This window comes from Salmo trutta, chromosome 12, assembly GCF_901001165.1.
Source record: "Salmo trutta chromosome 12, fSalTru1.1, whole genome shotgun sequence".
Taxonomy (NCBI): Eukaryota; Metazoa; Chordata; class Actinopteri; order Salmoniformes; family Salmonidae; genus Salmo; species Salmo trutta.
Window position 1 is genome coordinate 48,700,850 of NC_042968.1, and position 16,588 is coordinate 48,717,437.

Sequence of the window (16,588 nt, forward strand, 5' to 3'; positions counted from 1 at the left end):
GGGGTTGCAATAATTTCGGCAGATAATTTTAGAAAGAAAGGGTCCAGATTGTCAAGCCCAGCTGATTTGTAGGGGTCCAGATTTTGCAGCTCTTTCAGAACATCAGCTGAATGGATTTGGGAGAAGGAGAAATGGGGGAGGTTTGGGCGAGTAGCTGTGGGGGGTGCAGTGCTGTTGAATGCAGTAGGGGTAGTTAGGTGGAAAGCATGGCCAGCCGTAGAAAAATGCTTATTGAAATTCTCAATTATAGTGGGCTTATCGGTGGTGACAGAGTTTCCTATCCTCAGTGCAGTGGGCAGTTGGGTGGAGGTGTTCTTATTCTCCATGGACTTTACAATGTCCCAGAACTTTTTAGAGTTGGAGTTGCACGAAGCAAATTTTTGTTTGAAAAAGCTAGCCTTGGCGTTTCTAACTGCCTGTGTGTATTGGTTTCTAACTTCCCTAAAAAGTTGCATATCGCGGGGGCAGTTCGATGCTAATGCAGAACGCCACAGGATATTTTTGTGTTGGTTAAGGGCAGTCAGGTTTGGGGAGAACCAAGGGCTATATCTGTTCCTGGTTCTAAATTTCTTGAAAGGGGTATGCTTATTTAAGATGGAGAGGAAGGCATTTTTAAAATATAACCAGGCATCCTCTACTGACGGGATGAGGTCAATATCCTTCCAGGATACCAGGGCCAGGTCGATTAGAAAGGCTTGCTCGTTGAAATGTTTCAGGGAGCGTTTGACAGTGATGAGTGGAGGTCGTTTGACCGCTGACCCATTACGGGTGCAGGCAATGAGGCAGTGATCGCTGAGATCTTGGTTGAAAACAGCAGAGGTGTAATTAGAGGGCACATTGGTTAGGATGATATCTATGAGGGTGCCAGAGTTTGCGGCTTTGGGGTTGTACCTGGTGGGTTCATTAATAATTTGTGTGAGATTGAGGGCATCAAGCTTGGATTGTAGAATGGCTGGGGTGTTAAGCATGTCCCAGTTTAGGTCGCCTAGTAGCACGAGCTCTGAAGATAGATGGGGGGCAATCAGTTCACATATGGTGTCCAGAGCACAGCTAGGGGCCGAGGGGGGTCTATAGCAGGCGGCAACGGTGAGAGACTTGTTTTTGGAGAGATGGATTTTTAGAAGTAGAAGTTCAAATTGTTTGGGTACAGACCTGGATAGCAGGACAGAACTCTGCAGGCTATCTCTGCAGTAGATTGCAACACCGCCCCCTTTGGTTATTCTATCTTGTCTGAAAACGTTGTAGTTAGGGATGATGATTTCACAGTTTTTGGTGGACTTCCTAAGCCAAGATTCAGACACAGCTAGGACATCCGGGTTGGCAGAGTGTGCTAAAGCAGTGAATAAAACAAACTTAGGGAGGAGGCTTCTAATGTTAACATGCATGAAACCAAGGCTATTACGGTTACAGAAGTCATCAAAAGAGAGCGCCTGGGGAGTAGGAGTGGAGCCAGGCACTGCAGGGCCATAAGTCTCCACCCCCCCCCCCCCTGAGTTAATACTTGGTTACAGCACCATAAGTCTCCACCCCCTCCTGAGTTAATACTTGGTTACAGCACCATAAGTCTCCACCCCCCCCCCCTCCTGAGTTAATACTTGGTGGAAGGACCATTAGTCTCCACCCCCTCCTGAGTTAATACTTGGTTACAGCACCATAAGTCTCCACCCCCCCCCCCTGAGTTAATACTTGGTGGATGCACCATAAGTCTCCACCCCCCCCCCTGAGTTAATACTTGGTGGAAGCACCATTAGTCTCCACCCCCCCACCCCCCCTGAGTTAATACTTGGTGGAAGCACCATAAGTCTCCACCCCCCCCCCACCCCCCTGAGGTAATACTTGGTTACAGCACCATAAGTCTCCACCCCCCTGAGTTAATACTTGGTTACAGCACCATAAGTCTCCACCCCCCCCCCTCTGAGTTAATACTTGGTAGAAGAACCATAAGTCTCCAGCTGTGAATAATTTGGAATAAGATTCTACCAACTTTGCACAACTCTTAGGGTGACATATATCCATTGTTTTTTGTCATAATTGTTCAAGCTCAGTATGTTTGGTTGGGAATCATTGATGGACAGCGATATTTAAACCTTGTCTCTGTGGTGTATTTTTTAGGAGGATTTCAGTCAGGACTGAGACTAGACCACTCAGGAACACGCAACACCTATTGGAAAGCCATTCTGGTGTGTATTTGGCTTAAACATGTTGTGTAATTGTCCCGCAGAGAAATTATAACCCTATCTCATGGTCAAGTTTTCAGAAGACCGAGGTAGGTTTTCTTCGAACTTTTTACCTGGGCTTTGCTCCTTTTCATATTTTTGGGGGGGATCCTGACAAACTCCCCAGTCCCTGCCGTTGACAAGCATACCCATAACATGATGCTGCCGCCACAATACTTAAAAATACAGAGTGATCAACAACAGTGCATTCACTGCATGTTACTGGCTTGTATAACAAAGTGAAACAAAAAATAGCCTGTGTTATAAAATCCACTCCAAATCATCCATTCTGTTTGCAACAAGACTGTTAAATAATACTACAAGACAACACGGCCAATAAATGAACTTTTTGGCCTAAATTAAAAACTACAGGGTCGGATCAAACCCGATACAACACAACAGAGTGAAACCCTCTCTATTTTCAACTATTGTGGTGGCAGCATCAGGTTATGGGCATGCTTGTCATCGGCATGGACTGGGGAGTTTGTCAGGATCAAAATAAATATGAAAAAGAGCAAAGCCCAGGTAAAAAGATAGTTTTATTTTTCAGCAAGACATTGACACACATTTAAATGCCAAAGACACACAACAATGGCTTTGCAAAGGGTGTTGAGTGTTGTTGACTGGTTCTAGTCTCAGTCAAGTGAAGTACACTCACATGAAAATCAGACAAGGTTTGATTATTGCTGTCCATCAATGATTCCCAACCAAATGTAATGCGCTTGAACAATTTTGACAAAAACAATGGATATATGTCACCCTAAGAGCTGTGCAAAGTTGGTAGAATCTTATTTGAAATGATTCACAGCTTTAATGGCTGCCAAAGGTGCTTCCACTCTGTTGGGTAAAGACAATTTTATTTCCATTTTAAAATGTGGAGTAGGGATTTCTAGATGTAAATTTAAGGCAGAAAATTTTGAAAAAAGTTCAAGGGTGTGTAGACTTTCTATAGTCACTGTACATACTAGTATATTATTAGTATATTATTAGAGTTCTGTAGTCACTGTACATACTAGTATATTATTAGAGTTCTATAGTCACTGTACACACTAGTATATTATTAGAGTTCTATAGTCACTGTACATACTAGTATATTATTAGTATATTATTAGAGTTCTATAGTCACTGTACATACTAGCATATTATTAGAGTTCTATAGTCACTGTACATACTAGTATATTATTAGAGTTCTATAGTCACTGTACATACTAGTATATTATTAGTATATTATTAGAGTTCTGTAGTCACTGTACATACTAGTATATTATTAGAGTTCTATAGTCACTGTACATACTAGTATATTATTAGAGTTCTATAGTCACTGTACACACTAGCATATTACTAGTATATTATTAGAGTTCTATAGTCACTGTACACACTAGTATATTATTAGAGTTCTATAGTCACTGTACATACTAGTATATTATTAGAGTTCTATAGTCACTGTACATACTAGTATATTATTAGAGTTCTATAGTCACTGTACACACTAGTATATTATTAGAGTTCTATAGTCACTGTACATACTAGTATATTATTAGTATATTATTAGAGTTCTGTAGTCACTGTACATACTAGTATATTATTAGTATATTATTAGAGTTCTGTAGTCACTGTACATACTAGTATATTATTAGAGTTCTGTAGTCACTGTACACACTAGTATATTATTAGTATATTATTAGAGTTCTATAGTCACTGTACATACTAGTATATTATTAGAGTTCTATAGTCACTGTACATACTAGTATATTAGTATATTATTAGAGTTTTATAGTCACTGTACATACTAGTATATTATTAGAGTTCTATAGTCACTGTACATACTAGTATATTATTAGAGTTCTATAGTCACTGTACATACTAGTATATTATTAGAGTTCTATAGTCACTGTACATACTAGTATATTATTAGTATATTATTAGAGTTCTATAGTCACTGTACATACTAGTATATTATTAGAGTTCTGTAGTCACTGTACACACTAGTATATTATTAGAGTTCTATAGTCACTGTACATACTAGTATATTATTAGTATATTATTAGAGTTCTATAGTCACTGTACATACTAGTATATTATTAGTATATTATTAGAGTTCTGTAGTCACTGTACATACTAGTATATTATTAGTATATTATTAGAGTTCTATAGTCACTGTACATACTAGTATATTATTAGAGTTCTGTAGTCACTGTACATACTAGTATATTATTAGAGTTCTAGAACGTTTGGTATAAATCTTTTATTAGAGCGTTGTGTACAGTGTGTACAGATACAGTGTGTTTGGATATAGTGCCATATAAAGGGAATAGGGATCCATTTGGGACACATCCCATATCTGCTGTCGTGTGTTTCCCCAATCAGACATCAGGAAGAAGGAGAAGCAGCTTCTGGAGTTGGCTGGCTACACCCAGAGTATCAACTCCTCCATCACAACCATCATCCCCACCCTGGCAACCATCCTCACCTTCGTAGTCCACACCCTGCTGGGCCTGCCCCTCGGCTCCGCCGAAGTAAGTAGTATTCCTAATACCTATTCCTAATACCTATTCCTAATACCCAGTCCTAATACCTATTCCTAATACCTATTCCTAATACTTAGTCCTAATACCTAGTCCTAATACCTAGTCCTAATACCTAGTCCTAATACCTAGTCCTAATACCTATTCCTAATACCTAGTCCTAATACCTAGACCTAATACCTAGTCCTAATACCTAGTCCTAATACCTAGTCCTAATACCTAGTCCTAATAATTGTTTTTACGAGGCTGTTACCATCCTCGCCATCTTGTTTTTACCAGGCTTTTACCATAATCTCCATCTTTAACTCCATGCGGTTCTCCCTGGGTTTGCTGCCGTTCTCTGTGAAAGCCATAGCTGAGGGACAAGTATCGCTAGCCCGGCTAAAGGTGAGACTCCTCTCCTCTCCTTTAAAACACTGTCAATCATCAACTTCATCCACTTCCTGTATATCATGAAGCTCATGTGTCGTAGCATGTCTGTTATCGGTCTCTTTGTAACATGAAGATAAGCTCTGTGTGTTTTACTGCGTTTGGGTTTGTATACTTTGTATGTGTGGAAATGTTCATGTTTACATTTGTGATTATTTGTGTATGTGTGTGTGTTGGCCTGTGTGTGTGTGTGTGTGTGTGTGCCTGCGTGTGTGTGTGTGCCTGCTTGTGTGTGGGGGGGGGTTGTGTGAGTATGTATGTGTGTGTGTGTGTGTGTGTGTGTGTGCGTGTCCACTCTGTGTGTGTGTGGGGGGGTTGTGTATGTATGTGTGTGTGCGTGTCCACTCTGTGTGTGGGGGGATTGTGTATGTATGTGTGTGTGCGTGTCCACTCTGTGTGTGTGTGTAGAAACTGCTAATGACTCAGAACCCAGAGTCGTACCTGGTCCAGAGACATGGATCCACCTCGGCCCTGGTCATGGAGAAGGCTACATTCACCTGGACCAGGCCTGAAGGACAGACAACCACTACGGTACCAGACACTACAGCCTCTCTGAAGAGAGGGAAGGTGGAACCACAGGGCCGGAACGGGCCTCACACACAGGGCCAGAACGGGACTCACACACCGGGCCAGAACGGGACTCACACACCGGGCCGGAACGAGGCCAAGCCCACCCTGAGAAACATCTCCTTTAACCTGCCTAAGGTAGGTGCTGGTAGGGACTGGGTTAGATAGGGACTGGGTTAGATATGGTCTGGGTTAGATAGGGTCTGGGTTAGATAGGGACTGGGTTAGATAGGGTCTGGGTTAGATAGGGATTGGTTTAGATAGGGCTTCTGATTGGGTTAGATTGGGTTAGATAGGGCTTTTGATTGGGTTAGATAGGGTCTGGGTTAGATAGGGCTTTTGATTGGGTTAGATAGGGACTGGGTTAGATAGGGCTGTTGATTGGGTTAGATAGGGCTGTTGATTGGGTTAGATAGGGTGAGTAGGGTCTGGGTCTGGGTTAGATAGGGCTTTTGATTGGGTTAGATAGGGCTGTTGATTGGGTTAGATAGGGCTGTTGATTGGGTTAGATAGGGCTGTTGATTGGGTTAGATAGGGACTGGGTTAGATAGGGCTGTTGATTGGGTTAGATAGGGCTTTTGATTGGGTTCGATAGGGCTTTTGATTGGGTTAGATAGGGTCTGGTTTAGATAGGGTTTCTGATTGGTTTAGCTGGGGTGAGTATGGTCTAGGTTAGCTTGGGTTTAGGGTAGCAACATTTCAGTCAATCTTCCAAAATACTCAGTTTTTTCATTCGTCCCAGTTGGAAGATTCCCAGAATCATGAGGGAATAATCAGGATATCTGGGAAATCTGGGAAAGTTACCAAAGATATCTGGAGTTAGATGGGATTAGCAGGGGTCAGAGTTCAATAGGTTAAACAGGGGTCAGAGTTAGATGGGATTAGCAGGGGTCAGAGTTAGATGGGGTAAGCAGGGGTCAGAGTTCAATAGGTTAAGCAGGGGTCAGAGTTAGATGGGGTAAGCAGGGGTCAGAGTTCAATAGGTTAAGCAGGGGTCAGAGTTAGATGGGGTAAGCAGGGGTCAGAGTTAGGTGGGATTAGCAGGGGTCAGAGTTAGATGGGATTAGCAGAGGTCAGAGTTAGATGGGATTAGCAGGGGTCAGAGTTAGAAGGGATTAGCAGGGGTCAGAGTTAGATGGGATTAGCAGGGGTCAGAGTTAGATGGGATAAGCAGGGGTCAGAGTTAGATGGGATTAGCAGGGGTCAGAGTTAGATGGAATAAGCAGGGGTCAGAGTTAGATGGGATTAGCAGGGGTCAGAGTTAGATGGGATTAGTAGGGGTCAGAGTTCGGTGGGATTAGCAGGGGTCAGATTTAGATGGGATTAGCAGGGGTCAGAGTTAGATGGGATTAGCAGGGGTCAGAGTTAGATGGGGTAAACAGGGGTCAGAGTTAGATGGGATTAGCAGGGGTCAGAGTTAGATGGGATTAGCAGGGGTCAGAGTTAGATGGGGGGTAAGCAGGGGTCAGAGTTAGATGGGATTAGCAGGGGTCAGAGTTAGATGGGATTAGCCGGGGTCAGAGTTAGATGGAATTAGCAGGGGTCAGTGTTAGATAGGATTAGCAGGGGTCAGAGTTAGATGCGATTAGCAGGGGTCAGAGTTAGATGGGATTACCAGGGGTCAGAGTTAGATGGGATTAGCAGGGGTCAGAGTTAGATGGGATTAGCAGGGGTCAGAGTTAGATGGGATTAGCAGGGGTCAGAGTTAGATGGGATTAGCAGGGGTCAGAGTTAGACGGGATTAGCAGGGGTCAGATTTAGATGGGATTAGCAGGGGTCAGAGTTAAATGCGGTAAGCAGGGGTCAGAGTTAGATGGGATTAGCAGGGGTCAGAGTTAGATGGGATTAACAGGGGTCTGAGTTAGATGAGATTAGCAGGGGTCAGAGTTAGATGGGATTAACAGGGGTCAGAGTTAGATGGGATTAGCAGGGGTCAGAGTTAGATAGGATTAGCAGGGGTCAGAGTTAGATGGGATTAGCAGGGGTCAGAGTTAGATGGGATTAGCAGGGGTCAGAGTTAGATGGGGTTAGCAGGGGTCAGAGTTAGATGGGATTAGCAGGGGTCAGAGTTAAATGGGATTAGCAGGGGTCAGAGTTAGATGGGATTAGCAGGGGTCAGAGTTAGATGGGATTAGCAGGGGTCAGAGTCATGTGATTGATTACTGATGACTGTTTGACTTTTTAGGGAAACCTGCTTGGTATCTGTGGCAACGTGGGAAGCGGGAAGACATCGCTGATATCGAGCATCTTAGAACAGGTTTGCTTGAAAGTGTTTGTTACCATTTATCACTTAAATGTTCAAATATACAAACAATACATACGACGTAGAATAAACGCATCACAATGACTGAAAATTATCAGACATCGTAAAACAAATTGTCTCATCCGAAGATTCTTCCAAAAACGGTATTAAATCATGTTTTGTGTTGCATGGCGTGATGTACGATATGTTCCCCATCCCAGATGCACCTGCAGCATGGTTCAGTCACAGCAGACGGAGCGTTTGCCTACGTTTCCCAGCAGGCATGGATCTTCCACGGTACGGTCCAAGATAATATCTTGATGGGGGAACCCTTCAACCAGACCAGGTAATGTTATTATGGTCTGTTCTCCTTTACTTTACCTGGCCAGGTAATGTTACTATGGTCTGTTCTCCTTTACTTTACCTGCCAGGTAATGTTATTATGGTCTGTTCTCCTTTACTTTACCTGCCAGGTAATGTTACTATGGTCTGTTCTCCTTTACTTTACCTGCCAGGTAATGTTACTATGTTCTGTTCTCCTTTACTTTACCTGGCCAGGTAATGTTACTATGGTCTGTTCTCCTTTACTTTACCTGCCAGGTAATGTTACTATGTTCTGTTCTCCTTTACTTTACCTGGCCAGGTAATGTTACTATGTTCTGTTCTCCTTTACTTTACCTGGTCAGGTAATGTTACTATGGTCTGTTCTCCTTTACTTTACCTGCCAGGTAATGTTACTATGTTCTGTTCTCCTTTACTTTACCTGCCAGGTAATGTTACTATGTTCTGTTCTCCTTTACTTTACCTGGTCAGGTAATGTTACTATGGTCTGTTCTCCTTTACTTTACCTGCCAGGTAATGTTACTATGTTCTGTTCTCCTTTACTTTACCTGGCCAGGTAATGTTACTATGTTCTGTTCTCCTTTACTTTACCTGCCAGGTAATGTTACTATATTCTGTTCTCCTTGACTCCTGAATATCAATACATTATGTACAGAATCTGTGCCTGGGTTCACCCAGAGTAGAGAGGGTTCCATGACAATAACGATGTTGGGGTCATCTAAGGATATTTTCATTGGTCTAACAAACTCCCTCCTTTAACAAGCTTCCCTGCAGCAGGATCTCTTGGTGACAGTGGTTTATGGTAGGTAGAGTGGCTGGATCTGTTCTGCTTCGGACTACCACATGACCATGTGTGTGTTATGTCATCAGGTGAACGATTGGCAGAGCTCGTGTCAGGAATAGAGCAGATGCCAATCAGTAACTCTAGAGGAAGTCTGTCCTCGGTTTACCCCATGGAGCCTGATCCAGCCCAGCCTATCCCTGGCCAGATACATACTGTATGTCCTATTGTAGTACATCTAGGTAGATAGTACACTATCCAGGTCACTGCACCTCAGCAATTCTACAGGATTATCAGCTGTTTTAGTATTTTAACCCATGTAGTTCTCCTGAATGAATCCCTGATAACCCATGTTGTTCTCCAGAATGAATCCCTGATAACCCATGTTGTTCTCCTGAATGAATCCCTGATAACCCATGTTGTTCTCCTGGATGAATCCATGATAACCCATGTTGTTCTCCTGAATGAATCCCTGATAACCCATGTTGTTCTCCTGAATGAATTAATCCCTGATAACCCATGTAGTTCTACTGAATGAATCCCTGATAACCCATGTTGTTCTCCAGAATGAATCCCTGATAACCCATGTTGTTCTCCAGAATGAATCCCTGATAACCCATGTTGTTCTCCAGAATGAATCCCTGATAACCCATGTTGTTCTCCTGAATGAATACCTGATAACCCATGTAGTTCTCCTGAATGAATCCCTGATAACCCATGTTGTTCTCCTGAATGAATCCCTGATAACCCATGTTGTTCTCCTGAATGAATCCCTGATAACCCATGTTGTTCTCCTGAATGAATCCCTGATAACCCATGTTGTTCTCCTGAATGAATCCCTGATAACCCATGTTGTTCTCCTGAATGAATCCCTGATAACCCATGTTGTTCTCCTGAATGAATCCCTGATAACCCATGTTGTTCTCCTGAATGAATCCCTGATAACCCAAGTTGTTCTCCTGAATGAATCCCTGATAACCCATGTTGTTCTCCTGAATGAATCCCTGATAACCCATGTTGTTCTCCTGAATGAATCCCTGATAACCCATGTTGTTCTCCTGAATGAATTAATCCCTGATAACCCATGTAGTTCTACTGAATGAATCCCTGATAACCCATGTTGTTCTCCAGAATGAATCCCTGATAACCCATGTTGTTCTCCAGAATGAATCCCTGATAACCCATGTTGTTCTCCAGAATGAATCCCTGATAACCCATGTTGTTCTCCTGAATGAATACCTGATAACCCATGTAGTTCTCCTGAATGAATCCCTGATAACCCATGTTGTTCTCCTGAATGAATCCCTGATAACCCATGTTGTTCTCCTGAATGAATCCCTGATAACCCATGTTGTTCTCCTGAATGAATCCCTGATAACCCATGTTGTTCTCCAGAATGAATCCCTGATAACCCATGTTGTTCTCCTGAATGAATCCCTGATAACCCATGTTGTTCTCCTGAATGAATCCCTGATAACCCATGTTGTTCTCCTGAATGAATCCCTGATAACCCATGTTGTTCTCCTGAATGAATCCCTGATAACCCATGTTGTTCTCCAGAATGAATCCCTGATAACCCATGTTGTTCTCCAGAATGAATCCCTGATAACCCATGTTGTTCTCCAGAATGAATCCCTGATAACCCATGTTGTTCTCCAGAATGAATCCCTGATAACCCATGTTGTTCTCCTGAATGAATCCCTGATTATCCATGTTGTTCTCCTGAATTAAGTGTCTTCATTATTATTGCCAATTTTTTTGTCTTTCGTAAAGGTATGACAAAGTCATCAGTGCCTGTAGCCTGATACCAGATCTGGCTATTCTTCCTTATGGGGACCAAACTGAGGTAAGGGCTCACATATATCCAGGTTCTGAGTCGTTCATTTGATGCTAGAGCTCAGAATGTCTTATGACTTTCAAATAACAGGGCCCGAACCTGGACGCTACTGACTGGGTTTTCTCTGTAGATAGATGAACAGGGCCCAAACCTGGACACTACCGACTGGGTTTTCTCTGTAGATGAACAGGGCCCAAACCTGGACACTACCGACTGGGTTTTCTCTGTAGATAGATGAACAGGGCCCAAACCTTGGATGCTACCGACTGGGTTTTCTCTGTAGATAGATGAACAGGGCCCGAACCTGGACACTACCGACTGGGTTTTCTCTGTAGATAGATGAACAGGGCCCGAACCTGGACACTACCGACTGGGTTTTCTCTGTAGATAGATGAACAGGGCCCGAACCTGGACACTACCGACTGGGTTTTCTCTGTAGATGAACAGGGCCCGAACCTGGACACTACCGACTGGGTTTTCTCTGTAGATAGATGAACAGGGCCCGAACCTGGACACTACCGACTGGGTTTTCTCTGTAGATAGATGAACAGGGCCCAAACCTGGACACTACCGACTGGGTTTTCTCTGTAGATAGATGAACAGGGCCCAAACCTGGATTCTACCGACTGGGTTTTCTCTGTAGATAGATGATAGGTGAGTGATGTCTGAACCTGTTCTGTACTGACTGGGTTGTACTGCTGGTTCTGTACTGACTGGGTTGTATTGCTGGTTCTGTACTGACTGGGTTGTTCTGCTGGTTTTATAGATAGGTGAGCGAGGCCTGAACCTATTCTGTACTGACTGGGTTGTTCTGCTGGTTCTGTACTGACTGGGTTGTTCTGCTGGTTATGTAGATAGGTGAGCGAGGCCTGAACCTGTTCTGTACTGACTGGGTTGTATTGCTGGTTCTGTACTGACTGGGTTGTTCTGCTGGTTCTCTACTGACTGGGTTGTACTGCTGGTTCTCCAGATAGGTGAGCGAGGCCTGAACCTGTTCTGTACTGACTGGGTTGTTCTGCTGGTTCTGTACTGACTGGGTTGTTCTGCTGGTTCTCCAGATAGGTGAGCGAGGCCTGAACCTGTCTGGTGGTCAGAAGCAGAGGGTCAGTCTGGCCAGAGCCGTCTACTCCAACAAAGACATCATCCTGCTGGACGACCCTCTGTCTGCGGTGGACGCCCACGTAGGGAAGCACATCTTCGAGGACTGTATCAAGAAGACCCTGAAAGGGAAGAGTATTATCCTGGTCACTCATCAACTACAGGTAGGAAGTTACTGCTGGTTACGAGCTTAAAGGTTGGTTGTACCCTGAAATATGTCCAGTTTTTTCCCCTTGATTATCTCACTCGTTTAGGAATATACAGTTTGGTTGAACACTGAAATATGTCCAGTTTTTCCCCCTTGATTATCTCACTCGTTTAGGAATATACAGTTTGGTTGAACACTGAAATATGTCCAGTTTTTTCCCCTTGATTATCTCACTCGTTTCATTGCGTCTTTGTCGTATATAATTTAAAGGCCTTGTAGTCTTCTCCCTCTGGGTATGTTCATGGTGTGTTCAGGAACTAGGGTTGCAAAAACCTTTTCTAGAGTTCACAGATTTTTTTAAGAGTTTCTGTCTGGAAGGATTCTCGGGGAAATATAGGAGGGAATAAGAAATGGGAATCTTTCAACAAGGATTTAGGAAAAACCCGGGAGGAATAAAAAAAAATTAATAAAAAATAGTCTGAGTTTTGCCAACCCAATCAGAAACTCCCTAACAACAGGGTAGAGAACAAATCCAATCTAATGTTATTTGTCACATGATTTGTAAACAACAGGTGTAGACTAACTGTGAAATGATGACTTACCCAACAATGCAGAGAACATTTTTGAAAAATTCTAGAAGATAATAAACACAAGGAATAAATCCACAATGGATAACGATAACATGGCTGTATACACTGGGTACGAGTACTGAGTCGATGTGCAGGGGTACGAGGTAATAACATGGCTATATACAGGGAGTACCAGGTCATAACATGGCTATATACAGGGAGTACCAGGTAATAACATGGCTATATACAGGAAGTACCAGGTAATAACATGGCTATATACAGGAAGTACCAGGTAATAACATGGCTATATACAGGAAGTACCAGGCAATAACATGGCTATATACAGGAAGTACCAGGTAATAACATGGCTATATACAGGGAGTACCAGGTAATAACATGGTTATATACAGGGAGTACCAGGTAATAACATGGCTATATACAGGGAGTACCAGGTAATAACATGGCTATATACAGGAAGTACCAGGTAATAACATGGCTATATACAGGGAGTACCAGGTCATAACATGGCTATATACAGGGAGTACCAGGTCATAACATGGCTATATACAGGGAGTACCAGGTAATAACATGGCTATATACAGGAAGTACCAGGTAATAACATGGCTATATACAGGAAGTACCAGGTAATAACATGGCTATATACAGGAAGTACCAGGCAATAACATGGCTATATACAGGAAGTACCAGGTAATAACATGGTTATATACAGGAAGTACCAGGTAATAACATGGTTATATACAGGAAGTACCAGGTAATAACATGGTTATATACAGGGAGTACCAGGTAATAACATGGCTATATACAGGAAGTACCAGGTAATAACATGGCTATATACAGGAAGTACCAGGTAATAACATGGCTATATTCAGGGAGTACCAGGTAATAACATGTATATATACAGGAAGTACCAGGTAATAACATGGCTATATACAGGAAGTACCAGGTAATAACATGGCTATATACAGGAAGTACCATGTAATAACATGGCTATATACAGGAAGTACCAGGTAATAGCATGGCTATATACAGGGAGTACCAGGTAATAAAATGGCTATATACAGGGAGTACCAGGTAATAACATGGCTATATACAGGGAGTACCAGGTAATAACATGGCTATATACAGGAAGTACCAGGTAATAACATGGCTATATACAGGAAGTACCAGGTAATAACATGGCTATATACAGGAAGTACCAGGCAATAACATGGCTATATACAGGAAGTACCAGGTAATAACATGGTTATATACAGGAAGTACCAGGTAATAACATGGTTATATACAGGAAGTACCAGGTAATAACATGGTTATATACAGGGAGTACCAGGTAATAACATGGCTATATACAGGAAGTACCAGGTAATAACATGGCTATATACAGGAAGTACCAGGTAATAACATGGCTATATACAGGGAGTACCAGGTAATAACATGTATATATACAGGAAGTACCAGGTAATAACATGGCTATATACAGGGAGTACCAGGTAATAACATGGCTATATACAGGAAGTACCAGATAATAACATGGCTATATACAGGAAGTACCAGGTAATAACATGGCTAAATACAGGAAGTACCAGGTAATAACATGGCTATATACAGGAAGTACCAGGTAATAACATGGCTATATACAGGAAGTACCAGGTAATAACATGGCTATATACAGGAAGTACCAGGCAATAACATGGCTATATACAGGAAGTACCAGGTAATAACATGGTTATATACAGGAAGTACCAGGTAATAACATGGTTATATACAGGAAGTACCAGGTAATAACATGGTTATATACAGGGAGTACCAGGTAATAACATGGCTATATACAGGAAGTACCAGGTAATAACATGGCTATATACAGGAAGTACCAGGTAATAACATGGCTATATACAGGGAGTACCAGGTAATAACATGTATATATACAGAAAGTACCAGGTAATAACATGGCTATATACAGGAAGTACCAGGTAATAACATGGCTATATACAGGAAGTACCAGGTAATAACATGGCTGTATACAGGGAGTACCAGGTAATAACATGGCTATATACAGGGAGTACCAGGTAATAACATGGCTATATACAGGGAGTACCAGGTAAAAACATGGCTATATACAGGAAGTACCAGGTAATAACATGGCTATATACAGGAAGTACCAGGTAATAACATGGCTATATACAGGAAGTACCAGGCAATAACATGGCTATATACAGGAAGTACCAGGTAATAACATGGTTATATACAGGAAGTACCATGTAATAACATGGTTATATACAGGAAGTACCAGGTAATAACATGGTTATATACAGGGAGTACCAGGTAATAACATGGCTATATACAGGAAGTACCAGGTAATAACATGGCTATATACAGGAAGTACCAGGTAATAACATGGCTATATACAGGAAGTACCATGTAATAACATGGCTAAATACAGGAAGTACCAGGTAATAACATGGCTATATACAGGGAGTACCAGGTAATAACATGGCTATATACAGGAAGTACCAGGTAATAACATGGCTATATACAGGAAGTACCAGGTAATAACATGGCTATATACAGGGAGTACCAGGTAATAACATGGCTATATACAGGAAGTACCAGGTAATAACATGGCTATATACAGGAAGTACCAGGTAATAACATGGCTATATACAGGAAGTACCAGGTAATAACATGGCTATGTACAGGAAGTACCAGGTAATAACATGGCTATATACAGGAAGTACCAGGTAATAACATGGCTATATATAGGAAGTACCAGTACTGAGTAGATGTGCAGGAGTACGAGGTAATTGAGGTAGGTATGTACATACAGGTAGGGATAAAGTGACTAGACAACAGGATAGATAATAGACAGTAACAGCAGTATACTGTAGGTAGGGGTAAAGGATAGGTAATAGACAGTAACAGCAGTATACTGTAGGTAGGGGTAAAGGATAGATAATAGACAGTAACAGCAGTATAATGTAGGTAGGGGTAAAGGATAGATAATAGACAGTAACAGCAGTATACTGTAGGTAGGGGTAAAGGATAGATAATAGACAGTAACAGCAGTATACTGTAGGTAGGGGTAAAGGATAGATAATAGACAGTAACAGCAGTATACTGTAGGTAGGGGTAAAGGATAGATAATAGACAGTAACAGCAGTATAATGTAGGTAGGGGTAAAGGATAGATAATAGACAGTAACAGCAGTATACTGTAGGTAGGGGTAAAGGATAGATAATAGACAGTAACAGCAGTATACTGTAGGTAGGGGTAAAGGATAGATAATAGACAGTAACAGCAGTATACTGTAGGTAGGGGTAAAGGATAGATAATAGACAGTAACAGCAGTATACTGTAGGTAGGGGTAAAGGATAGATAATAGACAGTAACAGCAGTATACTGTAGGTAGGGGTAAAGGATAGATAATAGACCGTATACTGTAGGTAGGGGTAAAGGATAGATAATAGACAGTATACTGTAGGTAGGGGTAAAGGATAGATAATAGACAGTAACAGCAGTATACTGTAGGTAGGGGTAAAGGATAGATAATAGACAGTAACAGCAGTATACTGTAGGTAGGGGTAAAGGATAGATAATAGACAGTAACAGCAGTATACTGTAGGTAGGGGTAAAGGATAGATAATAGACAGTATCAGCAGTATACTGTAGGTAGGGGTAAAGGATAGATAATAGACAATAACAGCAGTATACTGTAGGTAGGGGTAAAGGATAGATAATAGACAGTATCAGCAGTATACTGTAGGTAGGGGTAAAGGATAGATAATAGACAGTAACAGCAGTATACTGTAGGTAGGGGTA

General features: G+C 42.0%; 1 protein-coding gene across 5 annotated transcripts in view; it reads left to right on the top strand.

The window, feature by feature from the left end:
• LOC115203710 (multidrug resistance-associated protein 9) overlaps positions 1 to 16,588 on the top strand; it is a 72,453-nt gene that overhangs the window by 26,380 nt on the left and 29,485 nt on the right. For all 5 annotated transcript variants that reach the window (XM_029768628.1, XM_029768630.1, XM_029768631.1 and 2 more), the window contains 7 exons: positions 4,584 to 4,732; positions 5,021 to 5,128; positions 5,579 to 5,875; positions 7,923 to 7,994; positions 8,201 to 8,325; positions 10,876 to 10,948; positions 11,998 to 12,201. In XM_029768628.1, coding sequence (XP_029624488.1) covers positions 4,584 to 4,732; positions 5,021 to 5,128; positions 5,579 to 5,875; positions 7,923 to 7,994; positions 8,201 to 8,325; positions 10,876 to 10,948; positions 11,998 to 12,201 — 1,028 coding nt within the window. The remainder of the gene's footprint in view (positions 1 to 4,583; positions 4,733 to 5,020; positions 5,129 to 5,578; positions 5,876 to 7,922; positions 7,995 to 8,200; positions 8,326 to 10,875; positions 10,949 to 11,997; positions 12,202 to 16,588) is intronic.